At 36.7% G+C, this 25,716-nt stretch overlaps 1 protein-coding gene and 1 long non-coding RNA gene across 2 annotated transcripts in view; both read right to left on the bottom strand.

The window, feature by feature from the left end:
• Window positions 1-11,378: 11,378 nt before the first annotated feature.
• On the bottom strand, window positions 11,379-15,449 carry LOC122138258. Its single transcript, XR_006155456.1, has 3 exons — window positions 15,414-15,449; window positions 15,002-15,083; window positions 11,379-12,730 (listed from the first exon to the last, which is right to left on the bottom strand). It is a non-coding gene; the product is annotated as an uncharacterized LOC122138258 (long non-coding RNA).
• Window positions 15,450-17,651: 2,202 nt separating this feature from the next.
• LOC109073933 (C-Jun-amino-terminal kinase-interacting protein 4-like) overlaps window positions 17,652-25,716 on the bottom strand; it is a 29,815-nt gene continuing 21,750 nt past the window's right edge. Inside the window, exons 25-33 of the mRNA XM_042730067.1 lie at window positions 22,790-22,870; window positions 22,501-22,568; window positions 22,264-22,412; window positions 21,949-22,120; window positions 20,525-20,638; window positions 20,375-20,407; window positions 19,679-19,855; window positions 18,388-18,489; window positions 17,652-18,219 (exon numbers count right to left, since the gene is read on the bottom strand). Coding sequence (XP_042586001.1) covers window positions 18,086-18,219; window positions 18,388-18,489; window positions 19,679-19,855; window positions 20,375-20,407; window positions 20,525-20,638; window positions 21,949-22,120; window positions 22,264-22,412; window positions 22,501-22,568; window positions 22,790-22,870 — 1,030 coding nt within the window. The 3' untranslated portion in view covers window positions 17,652-18,085. The remainder of the gene's footprint in view (window positions 18,220-18,387; window positions 18,490-19,678; window positions 19,856-20,374; window positions 20,408-20,524; window positions 20,639-21,948; window positions 22,121-22,263; window positions 22,413-22,500; window positions 22,569-22,789; window positions 22,871-25,716) is intronic.

Below are 25,716 nucleotides of genomic sequence, written 5' to 3'. Positions count from 1 at the left end.
GTGAGCTTTTAATACAGTAATACAATAAGCTTTCAATGAAGCAACTCAATGTATCTTCCTTACTAGTTCTAACTGAAGTTTTCAAATTAGAAATGGATATTGAGCTCAGCTGTTAAACTGTCAAACTGAGATTTGGATTGGACAAAATAGGGTTTTTAAAAGACACTCCATTGTTGTCTGTTTTTTTATTTACAAACTTGTGCCGTCAAACTCTTGCATAAACGCATTTTATGCAATTACGCATTACGTCTACCTGTCTCTCAAATGGACCATTGACACTATCTACAATCTCAATTAGGAGTGTCAATGGTCCATTTGAGAGATAGGTGGCGGTAATGCACTTATAAGTCTGCAATCCGCCATAATGCAAGAAGAAGAAGAAGACACCTCATGCGCAGGATGTGTCGAGGATGCGCTGAGTACAGTTCAAAGAGTCAGCTATTGCAGTGCATCATAGGTAAAAAACGATAGAAATACTGTTCAGTTTCTTGCACAGACTGATCGTTTTGTGTCTTTACACATCAGTGTATCGTCACGAGCCGCGGGGTTTAATTTGGTTTTGTTTGTGTATGTTTTTTTTTATTGTATGTTATAGCCGTGATTCCCATCCACTTACATTATCAGAGTGATAGACTGCAACGGTTTGTGTTAAAAATCTCAGTTTGTGTTCTATTGAACAAACAAAGTCACCAACATCTTGGATGCCCTGGGGGTAAGCAGATAAACATAAAATTAAAATTTTTGGGTGAACTATCCCTTTAACTCTCCTCCTCAACAGTCCAGAAGCCTCTCAAGGTGAATCAACACATGCTACCAAACATGTAAACTAGCAGACTGCAATCATGTCCCAGTTAACAGATGGCTGCCATTGAAAAAGTCTTGTTAGATATGGAGATTTCGGTGATCAACATGCATAACACATGTCTATAGGCCTGTTCAGAGGGCAACTGCTGTACATGAGGATGTAAGGTATTACACTAGCTGTTTTTAGACACCCACCAGGAGAAAAGGACACATTAATTCTCTTCTGAATCAACATATCTGACTTTACAATGGAAAAAAATCCAGTTGAAAATCTTTTTTAACTATTTCTAAGTGACCTATTGACATGATGCATTGTAATGAGAATTTGGGTATTTGGTGCCATATAAATAGTCATTTGACCCTAAGAAACATTATTTTCTACACTACATGTGGTGAAAGCGTTTGCATTTAATCTGTGATAATTATATCAGGGGTGTTTGCAGAAATGACATTAAGCAAACTGACTATGCAAACAGCTCCATGACTTTGAGTTATAACAGATTAATAGATTAGCTATAATATTTTATTTGAGCTATAATAGATTATTAGTTTTGAAATACAGAAAGCAAAGTAATCTGACTCTAATCTGTTAAAACTGGCTATATACAGCACATATGCAATCCATGCATTGTTAATATAAGACATTAGCTCAGTTTAGGAACAGATAAGTCATAATTTTGTTAATTTTGTTTTGATGTGCAATAACAATTATTTATTAATTTTAGGGTTAGGGTTAGTTTGACATGCAAGCATCATAATATTTATTAATTATATTAATACTACATGGAACTCATTATAATTAAAAACAAATACTAAAATGTACTGTCGTGATTTTTTTTAATTAGTAGATCATTTCAAATGAGGTTTCAGCTATATTTTGACCACTGAACTTGGAAATGTCCCTGGTTTCCATTTCAGAAATCTGGTCACCTTAGCTCCTTAATCGGCTTATTTTTAAAGAGCCTGTAGCAGGTTTCAGGGCCTTCAGTGCATGGCACAACTCTGTGGAACTGACCAGAAAGAAAAAGGTAATTACTTTAAGTGTCCATCTATCTTTGGTCTTGCTTGGCTGCTTTAGAAACAGCCTCTTTTAGCCCCCTAGTGACACATAATGGGCACAGCACTCCTACTGCCCTTTTTTAAAGGTGAAGTGTACAATTTTCCATGCTTAAATGCTTTCTCATATACCAGATTAATATGCAGAGACAAATATAAGCCCTTTAATTTCTCTGTAAAGACTGTGGGGTAACAAAAGCTCTTTTGAGCATTCCAATAAGCCTGACTGTTGGCTCAACAATTGTGTGAGTTTGGGGCAGGACTATCTAACCAATGAAATACAGGGGGCATGTTCAGCAATCCTGACTAAAAAAAAAAAAAACTTTTTTTTGCTATTCCATTCTGTGAGGTTGAAGCAATAGTTCATCCAAAATTAAAATTTGCTGAAAATTTACATCCCCTCAGGCCATCTAAGATGTAGATGAGATTCAAACAGATTTGGAGAAATGTAGCATTACATTAATTGCTCACCAATGGATCCTCTGTAGTGAATGGGTGCCGTCAGAATGAGTGTCCAAACAGCTGCTAAAAACATCACAATAATCCACAAATAATCCACATGCCTCGAGTCCATCAATAAACGTTGTGTGTAGTGAAAAACTGCATGTTTGTTAGAAATAAATCCATCAAGATTTTTTTAACAAACCATTGCTTCCCTTGCCTTGTCTGAATCAGGAGAGAAATATGCACAGATTAAGCACCGTTTACAAGTGAAGACAGTCCAAAACAACTCTAAACAAGGAGTTATATGGATTACTTGTGGATTATTGTGATGTTTTTATCAGCTGTTTGGACTCTTATTCTGATGGCACCCATTTACTACAGAGGATCCATTGGTGAGCAAGTGATGTTATGCTATATTTCTCCAAATCTTTTCATATTCTCATCTACTCATCTACATGTGGGATGGCCTGAGGTTGAGTACATTTTCAGCAAGTTTTAATTTTGAGTGAACTACTGCTTTAATGGCACAGAAATTATACAATTCGGCTTTAAATACATTCATACTAAGTTAGAATTAGATGCCCAATTTATTTCAGAAAAGTCCTGTAAACAAGATGCTTATCTTGTGTCCTGACATTTATTACATTCTCTACTCTTCTAGGAGCAGATCATATAATTCAGAAATACAATATAATGTTGTGGAAGCATGCTAAATGGAGGAAGGTTAAAGCTGATTAGTAGTTTTCCAAACACAAAAAAGGTAAACCCAGACAAAAGCATGGTAACCAGCGTTTGTCACCGCAGACTGATGAGACACAGGGAAACAGAATTAGTTGAGACAGGAGACCTGACACACTCCTGAGAGTGAAATCACACACACACACACACACACTGCAGCGACAGGCTCCCCGGCGGGATTTGTGTTGATATTGCAGTCAGAGGCTCAGTGGCTGGAGTTGCCAGCAAAATCAGAGAACTAAAAGTGTAGCGCTCCAAAAAATGATGCAGCACTTTTAGAGGACATTGTTTTTCCTCTTACAAAATGTTTCAGCAGTGCAGCACTTCTCAAGAAGCTGAACTGATAATCTCGTATGGGGTATTTGTCTTCACATGAATGAAAGCCGTGAAATCGTAAAAAAAAAAGCATTTAAAAAAAACATATAAAACCACAAGTTTCTGAGTTGTTTTATTGATACAGGAACTATCTATCTGTGTGTGTGTGTGTGTGTGTGTGTGTGTGTGTGTGTGTGTGTGTGTGTGTGTGTGTGTGTGTGTGTGTGTGTGTGTGTGTACTAAAACATACTGTGTCTGTTATGAACTGAAGTGAGCATTTGAGGTATGTTATGCCATCACTTTTTCATCTTCAAAACAGAACTTGATTTTCTCAGAAGATGTTTAATGTTCTTTAAACGACTCTGTCAATTAGGTGATACATAGTCACAGTAATTGGTTGTTAGTTCACACGTTCGATTTTCTGGGTCATTTAATAAGTGTAATATTGTCATAACAGAGTGCTGCGATTGACAAATTTGGGTGCAAGCTATGTCAATGTCAAGCTATACGGACAATACAAAAATACAATGCAACACTGTGCTGTTGATCTGAGGAGTTTTTGCACAGTAGAAATGGAGTCATTATTTTAGGCTTTGAGACGATTTAGATTAAAAACAGCTCCTGTAGTTCAGTCAGCTTATAAGATAACTGGATGAATTAAGAGTTTGTCCTGGTGACTTCCCTATTTTCACTGTAAACACTGGTTAAAAATACTCATGTTGCACAGGTTGACCAGGAAGAATACACTATGAGACAAAAGCTCAGACTCACTTCATTTAGTTTCTTATGGTCTAAAAAAAATCAGGTCGAATACTTTAAATGGTGAAATGCTATGCAAAGCTGCAATCTAGACGAAGACGAAGAAGCTCAAATGTAAAACTGGTTATTATTACTTAATATTAAATATTTTGGTCATAACATCATTCCAATACTGCCACTTGTGTTATATATAATAGGTTTGATGACTTTATACTATATTATTTAATATATTTATTCTTTCCTCCTCAAGGCCATCCAAGATGTAGATGAGTTTGTTTCTTCATCTGAACAGATTTGGAGAAATGTAGCACTACATTAGTGGTGGTTTAAAGTTAAAACAACTTAAAGGTGGATGTGTTTCTTATAAACATGCAGATTTTTGCTTCACAAGACATTAATTTGTTGGACTGAAGTTGTGTGGATTACTTGTGGATTATTGTGACATTTTTATCAGCTGTTTGGACTCTGGCACCCATTCACTGCAAATGATTCATTAGCAAGCAAGCTATGTAATGCTAAACTTCTCCAAATCTGTTCTGATGAAGAAACAAACTCATCTACATCTTGAATGGCCTGAGGGGGAGCAAATTTTCATTTTGAGGTGAATTATTCCTTTACTGGACATATTTGGTAGATGTGAGACACTCAAAAGCTTCTCAAAAACACTGTTCTCTCAAAATATCAATATAAAAGTTGTCTTCAATAGGATCTCAATGCACACAATCCCCTATTTAAAACATTTCCTGTAGCTTCTGGTTGTATGCCAGCAAGGTCATGGTAATATTACCACAGACAAATCTCTCAAAAATAGTGCAAATGAACACTAAAGCTTAAGCTAAACTTGTTATTCGCTAATAGTGTACACAGGCCACATTAGCACTGCCTAGCATCCCATTACCTTACTTAGGTTGTGTCATAGAGGAAAGCTGACCCTAATACCTTTCTATACTATGCCTGTGGGTCAGAATGGACAATCTCCATTTCATGTGGCTCTTGTTCACCTGTGCTTAGCATTCCCTTGATTAGAACTACTATTTATATAGCTCCAAATCCTTAGGCTCCGCCCACCCGTGTCCACAAATCTCGCCGAGCTCATCCTGTTTGCCAGTTAACCTCAACAAACCGGCTAGATTAGACTGCTTGCAAATTGCATGTGAATATTTGTTTCTGTCTGTGGAGGACAAAGATTAAGGATTAGATATATTTTCTAAGCCAGCTAGCCAATCTCTCTCTAGTTAAAGGTGGAGACACTGTTTTTCCTCCCTCAGCTGTTATTTAGTTGTATATTTCTATGCCATGGGAGTTCATTAGCAGAGAGCAAGAGCACATGAGGAGATCCAGAACGACTGAACCCTCAGGAGCGCCGCACACCACAGGGAACCTGAGAGTCGATATCAGCTCTCAGCACAGACAAAGGCAGGAAAGGAAGGAGAGAGTTTTGCCTGCTCACCATGTTCAGTTGAATAGTAGTAGATTCCCCAATGAGTTCATTAACTCTTCAACACAACAGGTGATAATAACGTTTACTTTACTACTCTTCGAGAGGTAGCACTCACTCTCACACGTTTTTGAAACTGTCTATTACACACACATATTAGTGCTGTCAACCAATTAATCACGATTAACTGCATCTAAAATAAAAGATTTTGTTTACAAAATGTGTGCACTGTGTATATTTATTATGTATATATAAATACACAAACATATTTTTAAAATATTTATATATATATACACATTCATACATAAAATATATACATGCATGTGGCCATATGCCATTAAAACAACAATATAGCACGCTACTGTTTCAAATGTTTATCTTATCATAATGTGTGCGGTTTCATAGTAATAGCATTTTCAGCACAGTACACTACAGTAAGTAGTATGTTAATATTCTGTTCCTAATATATTCTATGTGTCTGAATATGTAAACACCTTTAAACGTGCATACACAACATGCTTCATTAATGGCCAAGAAATCAGTTCAAACTATAAAAATATAGTAATTTTCAGATGTTCAGATTATCAAACTACCATTTCTGTAATATTTAATACACAGAGTGCATTTTCTTTATGTACAGAATAGCCTAGTTTAGCCAAAATGTACCTAATTTAAAACATCGGTAGGAAATGGCATAATAATGTATAAATTAGTACACATTCCAGATTTAACTGCCACCTTTTGCACTCAGTGTAACATTTTCAACTTCTCTGCACCTGTCACAAACAGAATCAATTAAAGTCAAACAGGTAAAAAAGTAGATGTAATATTAGCAGCGAGACACCTCCTGACAACTGCTTGTCCAGCAGAAACTTTTCCACAAGACTCCTCATATTTAATTCAGAGCGACCTCAAGGAAGAGTCAGGCCTGTCTGCTGACAAATCCAAAGCTTCTGGAATATGAGCCGCACTCATATACGCCCACACAGACAGGCTCACATACACAATTATGCTGCTTCCCTCCACGCACCATGGGGTCTGATTCCCCTCCACGTGTCGAACGGCAGCATTTCATTGTGTTGTCTGATTATGAAAAGGCATTTAAGGCCACTTCAGATCTGTGGGTAAGACAAAGGAAGGACGATGGCAGACTAATCGGATGTCTTGCAATCACACATCAGTGTCAGAACTGCTTTTGTTTTGTTTTTGTCACACTTTCTGCCGCCTTTATGCTCTTGTGATGTGCGCCCTCAGAAAAAAAGCAGTCAAATCAAAGAGAGCAGAACTAAAACAAACCCACAGTTGTTTTCTGTACTCCTCGAGTATGAGTCATCACAGCAGCGCTTTAAAAGCACAATTGCATTTTCTATTTCGGTCATTGTGACTAATTACCAAACAGGGAAAATGTAAATGAGCGGTTAATAAGAACTAATCAGAGGACAGCTCAGAAGAATAATGTGTGTAATTAGGAAATTAATCTTTCTGAGGCTTTTTGTGTACATTAGCAAGGGAAGGAAGACTGCTGCAAGGAAATCAGGACAAACTATTTTCAATGTTGTCACAATCAGATGCACTTTGATAAAACCCTCTCAGAAATAAAAGGGACAAAACTGTCACTGGGCCGGTACCCTTTCAAAACATTAGGTACCAATATGTACCATTTAGGGTTAAATAAAGTGCAAAGATTAATCTTTTAACTTTATGTACTTGATGGAACATCCTGGTTTCAACTCAAGTTAAAGTTTACATGAAATCAGAACTGATAGTTTTGGCTTTCATAATGGATGATGGTATTATTGTGAGCGTTTCATCAGTGCACATTAATGCAAAGAAAATAACTGTTTGTAATCTTATGTGTTCATGCAGATTGTTAGTGAATAATGATTGCATTTGCAGTCTGATTCTTACATAAGAGTTAATTGTACGACTTCAGAAGACTTATGATTTTGTGCACAAATGATATGGATTACGTTTATGACATTTTTATAGTGCATTTTAGAGCTTGACATTATTAATTAACATGTATATTTGTTATTTGGAAAAGAGCTGCTCAGACATTCTGCTTGGCCTCATTTTGTGGTTTATGGAAGAAAGAAGACACTACTGTTCAAACAGTTGGGGTTATAAGATTTAATTTTTTTTTTTAAATAATACTTTTATTCAGCAAAGATGCATTAAATTGACCAAAAGTGACCATAAACACATGTATAATGTTACAGAACAGTACTGAGGGCAAATAAATTATGACAATTTGCAATTTTCTGAACTATCTTTGTAACTTGTATTGAAGTCAGAACATTCCTTTAACAAATAAAAGTCAGTGGTTTTTGGCTCTGTTGTGTTGGGACAGCAGCAGTGTGCACTAACAGGTGCTGGTCGCTCTGTCTGTCAAGGGCCAGTTCAGTCATGGTTGAGCTAATCACTCTGTCGCTGTCTTCTGGCCCTGTTATGAGTCATAGAGCATTTTAAAAATCGGACCAATCACAGCACACCGACGGCAGAATCTCTCCTCTTACTCAGCGACATGCTTCTGTTTGGCTGCTGTCCAAGGTGCTGAAATGTTTTGAAACGGTGAAACCAGAACAATGCTGACATAAACACAGAAAGTAAAAAAAGTTAGCATAAGCGTTTAAAGTTACAGCTTATGATAAATAATAATAAAACTGGCAGTCCATTTTTTTATCTATTTTCCCTTAAGAGACAAATGTTTTATCTGCTTGAAATTGTCTTTTTAATATTAAAGGTTTGATAGATTTAAATAAAAAATAATAATATTAAAATTAATATTTTTATAAATATTAAAGTAAAATTCACTAGCATTCAAAATTCTGAGTTTGTAAGAATTTAATGTTTTGAATAAGTATCATAGGGTCACCAAGTCTGCATTTATTTGATCAAATATACAGTAAAAACAGTGATACTGTACAATTATACAATTTAAAATAACTGCTTTCTACAGTATTTTAATGTTATAATGTAGCTTATTTTTATATTTTATATTTTTATTTTTACAAAATTAAATTGTATTTTTATTTTTATTGAGACATCCACTAACATATAGACTAAAAGTTATCATTTTGATTTCATGGGGTGTTCAAGTGAATAGTTCACCCACAACATTTTTTTTCTTCCTTTATTTTCCCCCTGCGTAACATAAGAAGAAAATAATCTTAATGAATCTTCACACAGCTCTTTTCCATACAAAAATAAATAAATAAAACAAATCATATCAACTGCCATAAAAATAGTCCATATGACTTATAACGGCACCATATTTCTAATTGTCTTATGCTTTACAATACTTTATGTGGAGAACACTGAAATGCAAGCAATTTATTGAAAATCTTCCCCATCTGCTTTAAATACTGCATCTTTTGAAAACTCTCAAAATGCTAATTTGTCAGAAATTCTGTTTTTTTTTGTTTTTTTTTACATAAATCTAATACAGATTTGAAGTGACACGAGGGTGAGCAAATAACAACCGGCTTTTCCAGCAGAATTATTCCTTTAACAGGGTTCTGCTACAGTTTCCAGGACTCTTATGAGACACAAATAAACTTATGATCTGCCATATGAAATGATAAAATGTGCAAACAGATGCTAATAGCATAGAGCTGCAGTGGTCAGTGATCTCTGAAGGACTGTCTCTGACACATGGCTAATGAAGCATGTATTTTCATGCCTCTGAGATCAGAGGCGCTCATCTAACACACACACACTCACATGGTCTCGCTCAGCTTCTAGCCCACTCACTATGTAAAATTCTAAGCAGGTGAGCAGAAGGCCCCACAGCAAATGTGTTTACCCAGCCTGTGACGCACATCAGAGCGAGAGAGAGTGAGCAGGATGGTGCTGATGGAATGAGGAGGAGGAGACAAATGGGAATAGGAAAGAGAAAGCGAGAGATGCTGTGAAAGCCAAAACACTGAGCCATGAAACAGGATACAGAGAGCACAGGTGCTGAGTTACAGTGATAAATTAAACAGAGTTTCCTGATGCACCTGTCCCTCATTCCCAAAAACCAAAGCCTGCTTAAAGTCAACATTAAATCAATGTATTTACTTGCTTGTTTTCATGTCCCTGGACTTCTTGTGCATCTGTGCATTATAGAAGCTTACAGGGGTGTTGAATGCTTGATTCTGATTGGCTGACGAACATTCTAAGCAGCCACTCCCACAGAACACGTTTTTCCATTGTTTTTCTAAACACGTGCTAGATGGACATGTATGACCATAGCGTTCACGTCTCACTTCTTCTGCAGCGTCCTGGACATGAGTGCCGCATTTTTGAGACGTCATGTCAAGTTATGAGAATAGTTTAGCAACTTAAAAGCTACATGCCATTTCTAATAGCGAGGTAATAACGGCGCAGTTCTTGAAGCTGCCATATTGCAATTTCACCCATTTATAATTTTTTTATTTATTTTACAAATAGTCCCGTCTCCTTATACTGTCAACCAAAAACATGTATCCACGCTATTTTATAATACAGTAAAAGGTAACAGACTGTTCAAGTCTGAATCAACATAACTATTTCACCTGTGCGGTGAGTCTACAAGGATTGATGGAATCTCTTGTACTCAGAATAGCTCTAAAACACATCCCTGGTGTGGGACAGTGTACCAAGAGTACTGTTGTTACTCAAATGCTTTCTTGAGGGGGTCGAGACCTTTTACATTTGATTCTCCTTCAAGGTAGAATGCAAAGGACGTCAGGAATCATGTGACTGATTTTAGAATCAAATGCATGTCATGACACGTTTGACTCTAATAAGCATATTCTGTACATTAGTGGCGACTTCTAAGACAACCACCACTACTGCTTTCACTCATAGTTATGGTTAGGGATTTAAACAAAGCCTTTGTTGATTAACCCATCCTGCACTGTTCATGCTACAGACATCACGCTTTTCAAATTTTTTTTTTTTATCCTGGTGGACAAAAACCATGCAGTTGTTAAAGGTGCAGTATGAATTTTTTTGGCTGTGCTACACAATACAAATACCATAATATATTATATTTAAGAAACATGCTAAGTTCACATACTTGTTTCTCTGAAAAACAATACTACATCCAGTTATTCTGCTTTGAAATGTGTGTTCTGTGTCAGAATGTCTGTTTTTGAGGCATATTAAAACAACTTACAATGCACTAAAACACCTTTAAAAGCCTCAGCAACCACCTAGCAACTGCTCATACACCCCAGCAACAGAATAAAATATACTCAGAAAACAACAGCATAGCAACTTCCTGGCGACCACTTAGAACATCATAGAAACGCACTAAAAATTATTCAGAAAACCCTACCAACAGCATAGCAACACACCAAAACACTTTCAGAAAGCCTCAGCAACTACCTAGCAACTGCCTGTCAGTGTCAACCATTCAGTACAACCTAGCAACCACATAGCAACACACAAAAATTGACTATTAACCTTAGCAACTCCATGGCAATCACTCTGAATCCCCTAGCAGCATCGCAACTCCCTAGTAACCACATAACACTCTTATAGGAAATCCTTAACATCAACAGAACTCCATAGCAACAACTCAGAACACCCTAGCAACCACATAACACACTTACAATTATTCAGAGGACCTTTGCAACATCATAACAACTCCTTAGCAACAACTCAGAACACCCTAGCAACCACATAACACACTTAAAATTACTCAAAGGACCTTTGCAACATCATAACAACTCCTTAGCAACAACTCAGAACACCCTAGTAACCACATAACACACTTACAATTATTCAGAGGACCTTTGCAACATCATAACAGCATCAACACAACAACTCAGAACACCCTAGCAACCACATAACACACTTAAAATTACTCAAAGGACCTTTGCAACATCATAACAACTCCTTAGCAACAACTCAGAACACCCTAGCAACCACATAACACACTTAAAATTATTCAGAGGACCTTTGCAACATCATAACAACTCCTTAGCAACAACTCAGAACACCCTAGCAACCACATAACACACTTAAAATTACTCAAAGGACCTAAGCAACAGCATAGCAACTACCTGGCAACCACATAATGCACTTAAAATTGCTCAGAAAACCTTAGCAATAGCATAGCAACTCCCTGGCAATGACTCACTACACCCTAGCAACCACAGCTGTGAGTTTTACAAGGGCAAGCAACACTTATTTTTCAGAAAATAAGATTTTGTGGGAATCAAACTGGCTTTTTATATTCTGTCTTAGTAATGGTAGTCTACTTGTGCTCTCAGGGAAGTGTTGTGTACTTTTGACCTGTCAAAATCACTGGAAGTTTAACGTCCCGTGACAGGTTTTGTTCTAGAGAAATGTCTCGGCTGCTCTTGTTCTAGTTGTATGCTCTGCATGCCCCTCTGTGGTTATAAGCACTGTTCTCCAGGCATTTCCCCAGAGACTGTCAGGATAAATTTAGGGGCGCCTTTGTGAGGCGAGCAAAAAAAAACATGCTGAGTACACACACACACACACACACACTCTCTCACTCTCACTCTCTCACACACTTTCTACCTCTAAATTTGGAGGACTGCAGTGCAGGGATATTAAAAAGCCTGAATCATTACAGCCTTCAGAGGCCTTGATAAATTACAGACACATCACCGGGCGGATGGGTCAACGAATGGGCAGTAATGAGAGGAATACCAAACGGACTTCAAACTCACTTTTACTTCATTAACAGCCCACTGAAACCACACACAGACTGAGCAGAGACTGCAGACGCTTTATACCCTGTTAAAGGAATAGTTCTTGCATCGTTTACTCTCCCTCGTGTCAATCTGAACCTGTAGGAGTTTGTGGAACATGAAAAGAAATCTTTTGAATAATGTTCAAGCTGCTCCTTTTCATTCAATGCAAGCATATCATTCAAAGTGGGGTTTAGGGTTGGTAAGATGTTTTTGAAAGAAGTCTCTGCTGCTCAGAAGGACTACATTTATTTATTTTGCAAAAATACAGTACAATTTAAAGTAGTCAGTACTACTCATGCACAGCATTTAATGTCTTTTAGAGTTGTACAGTAGCTTTATATAAGGACATTTTCCAAAAAAAAAGGTTTTTACTTAATATTAAGGTACTACAGCAGTAGATCTTGAACATCATTTCCACATGTGCATATTCAGACGCGGCACACCAGTTTTGACGTCAATGCCAAATGTCCTCTCACGTGTCCTATGAACCAAAAACAACATGACAATTTTTAATATGCAGAAGGGTGAATGACATTTAAGAGCCATGTGAGCAAATGAGAACAGACTTTTAATTAATGCATGAACTGTTCCTTTAAGAAATGCCCTTTTATAACCTCTTAAAGCAGCAGTTTGTATTTGAATCAAACTAAAATTGATGTTGTTTTGAGGCGGTGCCTTCAAATTATATAATAATGATGTTATTAAAGGGAAGGTTCATCCAAAAATGAAAATACTGTCATCATTTCCTCACCCTCAAGGTGTTCCAAACCTGTATGTGCTTCTTCCGTTGAGCACAACAGAAGATATTTTAAAGAATGTTGCACGAGTTGACGGTAGCCATTGTCTTCCATAGTATGGAAAGAAATCGAACACTACCATCAACTCTTCTGATTCAACAGAAGAAAAAAACTTGTATAGGTTTGTAACAAGTGAAGGGTAAATGACGACAGAATTTTCATTTTTGGGTGAACTATGCCTTTAAATGTTTCTAACGTAAGAATACGGGCAGCAAATGGACAGCCGTGCAAGTGGTGATAAACAAAGCACAGCCTGACACTTGAGCTGTTATGTGTGTGTATAAATATAGAGATACCACTGCAGTGAACAAACCCTTCACACTCTCGAGATCCTGGCCAGACACACTAACACCTCACCTAAATATACAGCACACAAAAGCACATGGTCACTGGCGGCGCTTCTATGTTTAGATGGCTCTCCTGAGGGAACGGCCTGGAGTGAGCAGGGGAAGGACGTCCCCTCATAGCCCTCGTGATCCTAAACTTCACATGCACCGCTTCTCGCACTCGCACAGCTCCTGTGATTTATAATTCCTGATTCAGCCGCAAGGAAACCCTGACATTTTCCTGGACGCCGGTCATGTTAGCGCTGCCCTTTGACCCGTGTCCCACTCATTTGACAATATACTTTTTGCACGCTCTGTAGCAGGACATATTCAAAAAGAATTGAAAGGGAAGGTGCTTAATTGTATTGTTAAGTGTACTTGTAGTGTACTTAATCTTAAAATTATATATTTTTAAAAAACTGCACATATTCATTCACAATTTGATATGCTTAAAAGATGCACACTTCAATGATATGTTGACTAACAAAGCACATGTAAATACTTGACTTCATTTTAACTAGTTAAACTGGCAGTAAACTTTAACCATATTTCAAAGATAATAGAAGTATTTATAAAATTACATATGTACAGTACTTGGGTCAAAAAGCCCTCTTACATTCAACTAACTGCATTTAATATACATTTAAACCATAATACATGTTAATTTACTTGCAATTATCATGCAACAGAGTCTCAAATAAAATAAAAATGACTTTCATCACATTATTTTAAAGTATACAAGTAACACGTTACAGTAAGGTCTCATTTGTTAACATTGGTTAATGCATTCGTTAACATGAACTAACTATGAGCAATATAAATTATACAGCATTAATTAACCTTTGTTAATGTTAGGTAATAAAAATACACTTATTCATTGTTTATATTCACAATGCATTAACTAATGTTAACAATTAAGATTCATGTTAACTAATAAAACCTTCTTGTAAAGTGCAACCAGTATATTATTTCTGTAATAAGAGCTCTAAAGTGTACTTCTTGTCCACAAGGAAACCCAAGGACTGTGTGTACATTAAAAATGTGCAACATCTTAACACGGTCTAAATCACATTAATAGATTATAATTCTCACGTACACACTTGGTACTTTCTAACCTTGAGCTTAAGAATCTGAAAGATGTTAAATAACTGTGTAGCTGCGGAAAGACCTGGAGACATTATGAAATCAAATCACACGTTGTGAATTCTTGCAAAAAAAAAAAAAAAAAAGTGACCTTACCATGGTACCAGATGGTAATACGAAGTAAAACCAAGGACCTGAATGCCTTCCATATTCAAGTGCTATGTTAATTACGTAATATTATTAATTGTTTTTTAACACATGCAAAAAAAATGTTACATGTTCAAAACGGTATTTTGATGATTTTGCAAAAGACATTAAAATAAACGCAGTTAAAATATGATCACAATAACAAAAAAATCTGTCCTCAAAGTATGTGAGTAGGTAGTTGAGCAGACACACACACACACACACACACACACACACACACACACACACACACACACACACACACACACACACACACACACACACACACACACACACACACACACACACACACACACACACACACACAGAAGAGCCTCTGAGATCATCTGGCCGTCTTACGTAAGCGCTGGAGCTCTGTCCATGTCTCTCTGTTCTCAGCATGTGTTGGTAAGGGCCCGCGGGAACAGTGCAGCGCTGCCCCCTGCTGGCCAAACACAGAATGGTGTTTCGCAGCTAAGTTGTTATATGGATCAGCGGTTCTCAAAGGGTTGTTTCGAGATTACTTTGCATATGAAAAGGCACCGCAAACACAGTACCAAATGTGATGCAAAAGTAAATATATCTGATTCGAATCAAACATCGAAATGAATTTTTACTGTAGGCCCCACAGTACTGACAGCTCACAAACCTGTCGGTGTCAGCAGAAAGTTATCATCACACCGATTTCTGTACTTACAGCAACCAGAACTGATGTTCTAGATCGAAACAAATCATTACCACAAAACTAATCAGAGCTATCGCCAATACTCACAAGTGTTTGTGTTGTTGAGTTCTCTCCAAAACGACGTCACTTCCTGGAGGATGATGTCATAAAGAAACTGGATTTCGTGTTAAAGTGATATCACAAGATATTGACAGAATGGAAGTAAAACGAAATAAAATAAAATAAATAAAAAATAAATATAATAATAAAAATAAAAATAAATCAATTTAAAATGTCTATTTCTCAATTTTTTCTACATTCTACATTTAAAACTTGAAATTGTTTTAGATTCATTTGTCCATTTAGAAATAGATTCATTTCCATTTTAATATTTTCCATTTTTTATAGAATCACTCGTAATCCTTGATATGAACATGATCTCGGCGAATACTGAGAATATAGTAAAGTCTATGGAATAATTGCTAATTTAAACAATATTATTAATTACCAAAAATATATTATGTTTCAAACATGTAAGTATGCATTTATTTTAATTTATTATTATTACTATTATTTATCTTATTTATTTTTTAAAGTAGAAATTCCCAATTATCTCATTTTAGAAGTAGACACTTAGTAGAAAATTAACTCATTTTCAACTTCAAAAATTGTGAGTTTAATATTTCCCTGAATATATGGAGACATTTAATTTGGGACATGAAATGAATGCAGTGCGTAACAGGAAAGACTACAGGAACCATTAAAAACAATAAGTTCAGAAAACAAACATCACAACATGAACATATGAACCAGCTCAGGAGGTGAATTCCTCATGAAACTGAGTTTAATAGAGTTTAAAAAATAAGGCTATGATGCAGTTTTAGCAAACTTTTGACAACAAAAACAGTAATGACAGTAATGACAGACATACAGCCAGTCCAGTCAAATTTACAGCGACAACACACACACACATAGTAATTTCTCAACTGTCTCCACACACACACTCACAGATATACACACACAACCACCCAAAAAGGTGTCGATAAACAGCTGAACTAACAAACTGCATTGTACTTAAAAAAAAAAAAAAACATGCATAGCTTAATACAAGTAACATGTATTTGACCAGTGAAGGTTATGCTGTCTAATTCTGTCAACATTATTAATCACTTCCTTCAACATGAAAACATCGCTTCTTAAAGGTCTGAGATGTAAAACAAAAAACAATATCGTCCTTGTTCACAAACATGTAAAAAGTTACATTCTGAACCGCAAAGTTCATTATGAAGAATAAATACTTGGAATGGCAACTACAATGATATACAGATTCCCTTTATGTGACATCATCAGAATTTAAAAGAGACCGAATGCGCCCAAACCCGACCCATTCCCCCATTTTCACATAAAAAGTCAAATATCATGTTGCATATGTTTCAACAGACATCAAGGTACAATAAAAGTGTCATACAGACCAGATACAAAAGGAGGGCAAAACTCTGATCAGAATTAGAAAACTGGGACAGACAAAACCCACATTAATTATCAGAGCTGCTTAGTGCTGAAGCAAACAAAAATTAATCTGACACAAGAAATATAAATCATTTATTATACAATCCCTGTCAAATTTTTTTAATTAACATTATTTTGTTCGTTGCTGTCCATTTAAGAGAATCACAGAACATCGAAAAGCCTTGGCAATGCAAAATATCCGACAACTAGGCTGTTTAGTGTTTGTTATTTGTTCTCTGTTTCATCATCCTTTGGTACAAGGGCAGAGGCAGACCATCTCAACTGCGATAAACACTAGCACATGTTGTTCTTTCCGGAAATCAGGTCTGTGTACTGTGTGTTCGGTACGGTCTTTAAAGTGCCAGCAAGCTTTAGCGTGAAGGAAGCCCGGATCTCTAGAGCTCCGGGACTCCGTGTAGGAATGATACAGGACTCATGCAAACACACGCGCACAGACGTGCACAGCATGCCGTAAGGTGCGGAGACACCGCTCACCAAATCCAGCCCTGCAGGTAGCAAAAAATAGAGTTTCTATATACATGAACTACACAGTGCTACCACTGCCATAGTGCACAGAGAAACCTCTGATCAATTCTGCGGAGAACAAAAAAAACATAAAAAATCATCTCAAGCAGCTAACGTAAAAAAAAAAAACACATTTCCCTAAAATTATATGCTGTAAACTGTTAAAGGAATAGTTGAACCAAAAATGAAAATTTGCTGAAAATGTACTCATCCTCGGGCCATCCAAGATGTAGATGACAATATAAAAAGATTTGGAGAAATGTTTTTATCAGCTGTTTGGACTCTCGTTCTGACGGCACCCATTCACTGCAGAGGATCCATTGGTGAGCAAGTGATGTAATGCTATATTTCTCTACATCTGTTCTGATGAAGAAACAAATGCATTTACTGTGACCTGAGGGCAAGTACATTTTTAGCAAATCTTCATTTTTGGATGAACGATTTCTTTAAAACTTTCAGCGCGGGATTTTATCATATAGTTGCAATACAGCTGCGGACGGACTTCAGGTCGTCGTTTTGTTCCTTCATTTCAACACTGATCTCTTTTCTGTCGATGCCAGATTCATCTAAAACAATAAAATTAAATAAACATCCAAGCACAAATATCAGAACTCATTGTGATGTAGTATTCAGAACAACACTATTAATAATAATATTAATGTCTGTATTAAGAATAGTTGTAAAATAATAAGCCCATGTGGGTTGACCTAGAGTTCTCTGTTGAACCTGCAGCAGTAATCTATCCGTCACTCACTGCCTAAAGCGACCTGCCACACTATAACATAACTGCGCTCAGGTTTGGCAGGAGCTGACTGCAGCTTCAAAGTGGGTTCGGCCGATTCATCATCTTCATCTCGTCCCACACCGCCATCCTCATCACCTAAGAGAGAAACAGAGAGCCCGTATATACACGGACAACAAATATTTCAAAAATAACATTAAGCAACACAACTGTTTTCAGCATTGATAATAAGAATACATGTTTCTTGATCATCAAATCAGCATATTAGAGTGATTTCTGAAGGATGATTCTTCCTGAAGCTCGTACCGATCCTGAAGTCGATGTATCCCTCTCCTCCGCTCATGATGAGCATGCTCTTGCCGTCTGAGTTCTCAGTCGTACCTTCAGCTCCCGGCACAATAACCTGACCTGAAGCACAACATTAACACATTAACACAGATTCACACATCATTATATCAAACACCACTGCTTTAAAACAATATGCAGCAGTCATTGACTGTAAGCTGTATGAGCAGAGAGTGCAATGATGGAGTAAGGACAAGCTTTCGTGTGACCTGAAATGTCACAGACCTACAAAATCTCGATAATATTCATCAAAGATGCTACACCTCATTCTTGCAATTCAAGACGCTCACCATCACGGTACCAAGGACAGGGCCAACAAATGCTGTTTTACCAGAAGACATCCTTTCATCTATTTCTGCAAATAGCAAATTTTTTTTTTGCACACACATTTTTCTCTATCCTCATAATCTGAGAGTCGAGTCATGTTCTAACAAACATAATTCTTTGCAAACTATTTTATAAGAGAATTTAAAATTATTTGCTACTTTTGCATTGTGACATTAGCCTGCTATATATATATATATATATGTGTGTGTGTGTGTGTGTGTGTGTGTGTGTGTGTGTGTTTTGTTAAATAAATGAGATATATATATAAAATTGTCTGCAAAAAAAAAAAAAATATATATATATATATATATATATATATACACACACACACATATATTACACACATACACACAATTATTATAGCAACTGCATTATTGCTATATTGTTACTGTTAATACTACTTTGCATGAAGAAAACAGTGACTTCTACAATAAAATATTATGCTAATATATTAAATGCCATACAACAAATATTGTAATGTCATATTTTTCTTCATTCAATTATTCAATTCTATTTACAAAGATTACTGCAATATTTATAACATACTTTTATAATATTTGTTCTTCTTTTATGAGATTCTCTCACATATCCTCAAGGTAGAGATGTACATCATGCATTTAACCACAAACCTGTCCAAAAACTAAACTTCGGTCATCATTTACTTACCCTCAAGTTGTTCCAAACATGTACAAGTCTCCTTTTTCTGATGCGTGGAACCAAACAGTTGCTGGTCCCCATTGACTTCCATAGTATCAGGTTTGGAAAACATGAGGGTGAGTAAATGATGACATTATTTTTTTTTTATCTTTGCGCAAACTATCCTTTTAATGTTCGTCTGTTAATGTCACCCTGCATGGAGCTGACTTCATCGACCATGAGGCTTCCCAACAGTCTCAATAATCAATATTGAGGTAATATGTATTACCTGGAACTGTAGCAAAGAATTTAACAGCGTCTCTGTGGCCGTGGAAGCAGAGCTGAGCGTGTGCCATGGAGCAGTAGGGTACGTACGAGCCCGTCACCGCACCATCCACAGTGTCGTCATACACTCGCACCGCCCCACCTGGACGACAGGCGATCGCTCCTACACTCTTATGAGCTGCTGGGGAAAGAAAAGATGTTTTACCACAAGTGTCTAAAGCGTTTAATAGAGCACCAATGGCATAGTTAGTATCTTGCAGAGCATCTTGTGTTCCTGTGGCTCAGTGGTAGAGAAAAAAAAAAAGCGCAAAAGGTTGTGGGTTCGATTCCCAGGGAACACGTTAGGTAAAAAATGTTAGCCTGAATGCACCGTAAGTCGCTTCGGATAAAAGTGTCTGCTAAATGCATAAATGTAAAAATGTAAATGCAGAGCAAATGGCTACTAAAATTCAATTGCGAAAATTGTGGGTTACAGTCATTAATATTAAAGTGTTCAAAGCAAATTTTGGCTAGATGCAGATTCACTGTTGATCAGCCCAGAAAGATGGGGGAAAAAAGTTGAGAGAGAGGAAGATCTGAGAGGAACTGAGAACTTGCAGATGAAATACTGAACAAAGCTGAGCATGATGCAGCAAACAAGCAAGGCAAGGCAGGTTTGTCTCAGAGTTATCCTGCTGCCAACAGTGTGTTTCCCACTCACCCCTCTGACCTAGATATCCACACTGACCTACAGCTACAGAGACAGGAGACGAGAAAGACGAGAATAAGGAAGACAGGAAAGAAACTAATGTTGCCTTCCACATCAAATACTGATGAACACCGTGTTTGTGTGTGTGTGATATTGGCTTACAGTCTGATAAAGGGATGGAGATGATGACACCATTTCCAGTTCCCACCCACAGCCGGTTACAGGAAACCATTAGAGCCGTGATCCTCACAAAAGAGAAGCCCAGTTTCCCCGTTCCTGTTAAAACAAGAGGAAGTGCATTCAGTCTATTTATTCATAACCGTAATATAAAAGAGGTCAAATATTGGAATAAAATGCCTTTTTTCTACATACACCAACATTCAAAAGTTTGGACTTTAAAAAAAAAAATTTAACAAGAATACATTAAATTGATCAAAAGTGACAGTAAAGATATTTATGATGTTACAAAATATTTCCATTTTAAATAAATGCTGTTCTTTTGAACTTCATGTTCAACAAAGACTCCTGGAAACAATGTCTTGTGGTTTCCTTAAAAAATATTAAGCCGTTTTCAACATTGATTAAAACACATTCAAATAGAAAACAGTTATTTTAAAGTGTAATAATAAGACATTATTTAAAAATCTTACTGACAACAAACTTTCGAATGACAATATACATATTATGTGTTCAACAGAAGAAGGTAAGTGACATAAGGGTGATGTTGATGTCATAATTGACACTTTTTTTGTGAACTAACCACCTAAATTGAGCAAATTCCCTCTTAGAGCTCTGCAGTTATAGAGAATTTAATGTTAGGGTTCATTCAGAATAATTGGGCCATTTTCCCAGGCAAAAAGTGTCGTTTGTCTCGCGGTATCCACCATGTTTGTAGTTTTTTTTATGCATGTTTGTAGTTCTAATCGAATCCTTGTCCAATGCGGGATGGGTCATCGATCTGCACTTTGAATTCTAACCGGAAGTAGTAGACCTTCCGGGAATCTTTGGCATACTCATTTCAACATACTACGTTTTGGGACATACTAATTCTATTTCCTAATACTATTTAGGGTGGATAGTACGCGAACTGGGACACAGCAATGCACAGTCAATACAGGTATTTAAGGCTGGCGCTTCTTTCACATCTCTCATATCACACCACTGCGCTATCGCTCTGTTCTTTCAAACACAACTGCTATCATCTTGTGCCTCAGTTACTGACTGTATCTGCTGCAAAATAAACCTGGAGGACTTCACTGTTAATTGATGAAAAGTGTTCGTCTTGTTGGTAGAACAATCGTAATGTACACTGTAATGGATTTAAGATAACAAACAGGTAGGATCTTAAAATGCTTTGTGACTAGTAATACGACTGTACATTATGCCTTAAACAACAAAAGGCTGTGAGCATAGAAGTTCAGACAAGATTGATAAGAACTGTTTATCTTTGTGGAAGCTTTGCGTTTAAAGAGCTAATAACATAGTTCAACTCAAATCAGTATTTTGTGTCTAATTATTTGTAGCCATGCAATAAGCAGGATAATGTACATCTTCAGACAGAAAAATGAATAAATAAATATCCTCACCTAACATTTTGCTGACATAAGGCTCGATGTCCACGTCCTGGAGATGCTGGAAGGTGTGAGCGTGGAAGAGGCGGAGGGTGGAGTCTAGCCGGATAGACACCCAGATACCGTCACCCACCCAGGCCAGCTGACGCACCTGACTCTCCTTACGCGGGTGGGCATCAAAAGACTTCTGTTTCACGCAAAGAAGATGAGAAAAAAAATAAAATAAAAGGCAAGGCAAGTTCAGAAAATTCTATTTAACCAATACTGCATGCAACACATTTCTCAAAATGCAAAAACTAATACAGTGAATACTAAGACATAATTACGAACCTCTATTTTCATAGCTCTGGGCTGAATCACATAGATCTTGTTCCTGTAGCCGCACCACACTTTATCATGCACAATGGTCATGCAGCGGATCGAGTGATGCGGCCGGCCGAGGTCCAAGAGGTGGTAGTTGGTTAAATCCCACTGGCTGTCTGTAAAAGTAGAACGAGGACGCTTTTAGCAACTAAACCTCAAATCGAGAAGAGAACCTGAATTATTTGTAAAGTAACAGTGTCTTACCAAGACCTCTGTGAAAGATGGCCAGTGTACCGTCAGTCAGAGCCACCAAAACACGGCCTTTCACATGTCTGGGTAGAGAAATAATGGTAAATGTCACTAGAACTCATGTTTGCTGCAGTGTCACCTGAATATTGAATGAAAGTGCTGCTGGAAAAAAAAAAAAAAAAGTATACCTAAAAAGCAAAATTCACAAATCACTTTATCATCTGGCTACATAAAGTTAAATATGAAAACAACATTGCAAAAGTTACACTATATTGCTGAATTAATAATGTCACGTTTAACGTACACAATGTTCAAGATGGAATCCTTCAGCTTGACAGCATGAAGACACTTCCTCCATCGAGCGACCGATGAGTGCACGTATAAACTAAAAAAGGAAATGACAAATGTTAGACTCTCAGATTGTTTTTGCAACATAAAACATTAATGCTATGATAGATTGTACATTAAACTGCTCTCTAAATAATTTCTCAATGCAGTGCAGTCTCTATACTGTAGATCTTGGTCAAAGTACACTACATTTAATTTGGCACCTTAATTGTTCAGCAGACTTTTTAATATTTCTGGATTCTGGTTTAATGATTAATTCAATTACAAGCATCCAAAAAAGCATGTCTAATCAATCGAATCTATAAAACTAACAATTTAATAATTATGACAACTGGTAGCACTCTATGATATCTGTATTAATGCTTTCCCAAATTTTATTTACTTTTTCCCAAATTATTTGTTGCTTGGAAAAAAATTTCTAGATTCCATTTTATAATATAATAGAATGTTTTTTTAAAAAATTATTAATTATAAATTCATTTTTAACTTTTAAATCAGCCTTTTAAACTGTAATCATCTGAAAACTGAACAATTGGTTTAAAATAAAACATTGCATTAAAAAAAAAAAAAAATTAATTATCAAATAAAGTGTAGCGTGAACCAGACAAATTAAAGATTCGATCGGGAGCCTGCTTGAAACATGAGCCGAATTCCACAGAAAGGCAGGATGTTGTAAATCAACTCCCAGCACCACAGTCTGATAACCAACTCTTTCACAGAACAGCTTTCAACATTAACACCATTAGAACAATTATTGACAATTTCAATTCGAAGAAGAGATTGTCTAATTTGGGGCAAGTAATCGAAGAGATGGACAGTCTGACCCTCACATGTAAAGCCATGAGATTAAACAAGATCGTTGGATTGACTTCCCCCCACCTAGCAAAACCAGACTGAAATTCCTAAGGAGACCTGTTAACCCCTCTGGTCTTCACAGGACATATCCTTACTCCCCAGAATGGCACAGAGAATGCCTTCCAATGCATATATGCACCAAAATGAACTCAAAAAAGACTTCTAAATGGATATCAGTCCATTGCTTAACTCCATATCATTTATGTAACCGACACATTTGATTTTAATGTTTCTAATCACTTATTGTGTATGTCTTTTTAAATAACTCTTGAATAGCTTAAGGGATCATATTCATGTTTAGTATGTGTTTGTTCGAATATTCTTGCTTGAAACGTTTCTGACCATCAGTTATTTGTCAAATGTATCATATTCTTGTTATAGGAATCATGTCCAAATTATACCCTGCAAGAGCGGGAAAATTCGGACCACGAGCTTGATAAGATAACATATGATTTATGAATGGGTGGGACAGACAATGCAACACCCTGAGAAAAGACAGTATCTAATTGGTCAAGACAACATTTGAGGTGTGGCCAAAATGCCAGTTTAAATACTCAGGACACCATCAAATTTTGTTTTTAGCTTTGCTTGTAGTTTAAGCTTTTAGTCATGCTTTTAGCTTTGAGCTTTCGTTTAGCTTTTGCTATCAGTCATGCCGGCTTTTAGCCTGCTTTTAGCTTTTGCTTTTAGCTTTATCTTTTAGTCATGCTTTGTCATCACTTTTATCGTTCTTCTAGCGCCGTTCCAGCGTGCTTTGGCCTGCACGCCTGCTGCTACTTAGCCACGATGAGAAGAAACACCACCTAGTCTCGTCAAACTTTACTTCTTTTCTTTTCCGTTTGAGAGTTTCGTGTTCTGAGTTAAGTTTTGTAACGCCGTGTCTCCGAGTCTGACCTCGCGTGCCCGTCTGAAACTACAACCAGCCCACAACTCTGCATCTTCAGCCAACGCCCAACCACGGGCTTCCCAAGACGTCACTTCAACGACTACTGAACTTCCAGCCAATCAGAAACTTCGGGAAATCCCCTTTTCAGTGACAACAAAAGGGAACCCCGTTAAACAGGCAACGCAAGTAACCTCCAGACTCAAATCTGTACTGGTGTTATCTAATATAATTTTAACCTCATTGAGGAACTCAGTGCGAGGGTAAATTAAGTGATTAAATGGTTGTTCATGTCTATGCAATTTCACGTATTGCTGTAAACTTGGGATTTCACATTTTCATTCTCTTAAACTCACTCTTTCCTAACGTTCTATCCTCCTGCAACTTGTGTGAATGTGTGAGTGCGTGTGCTTATGTGTTAGATTAGTTTATATGTCTTAGATTTATCTAATAAAGCCTTACTTATATTGAAAAGAGAAGTATCTTGTGTTTTGTGCTCAGAAGTTAATGTCTTAAACTGCCGATCTTGTTACTGTGCTAATTAATAGTGTTTTCACTATACTTTGGATATTAATATCCAGCGCAGATTTTATGTTAAACGGCTCGTTCAGTGAATCGCTGGCCGTTTCAGTGATCAGCCGTGAAACAGTGATTCTGTTCAAATCCCCTTTAAAATCTTAAATGATTCCCTTTGAGCTAAATTGACCTGTTTCCCTTACAAAAGTGCAGAGCAATTTTAATTTTTTTTGTAAAATAAAATGTTTTTCATAAATTTAAATACTTATTTAAATTCTTGATTGGGTGATGTCCCTTAAAAACATGTCAATAATTTTTTTTTATTATTGTTATTTATCATTATTAAAGTTGAGAAGTAGATTTTACTGTAAAAAAGTGATACATTTACATCGATCTCTCCAAGTTTTAATCAAGCGTTTATTTTGGCAGAGCAGGTCTGGAGATGAACTTCGTGTAGAATTCCTTCACAGTGAGACGACAGATGCTGAAACTCCATGAGCGTCACGCATGCTTGAGTATGAACTCACAGGCACAAGGCCATATCTCAGTTTGAATTTAATTAATTGTGCAGCTCTACTTTTGATTTAATCTGCCATTTCCAAATCATGGAAAACATATGGCTTTTTTGT

This window comes from Cyprinus carpio, chromosome A3 (genome assembly GCF_018340385.1).
Source record: "Cyprinus carpio isolate SPL01 chromosome A3, ASM1834038v1, whole genome shotgun sequence".
Classification (NCBI taxonomy): domain Eukaryota; kingdom Metazoa; phylum Chordata; class Actinopteri; order Cypriniformes; family Cyprinidae; genus Cyprinus; species Cyprinus carpio.
The sequence above is the reverse complement of the archived record's forward strand: the minus strand, read 5'-3'. Positions and strand labels throughout refer to the sequence as shown.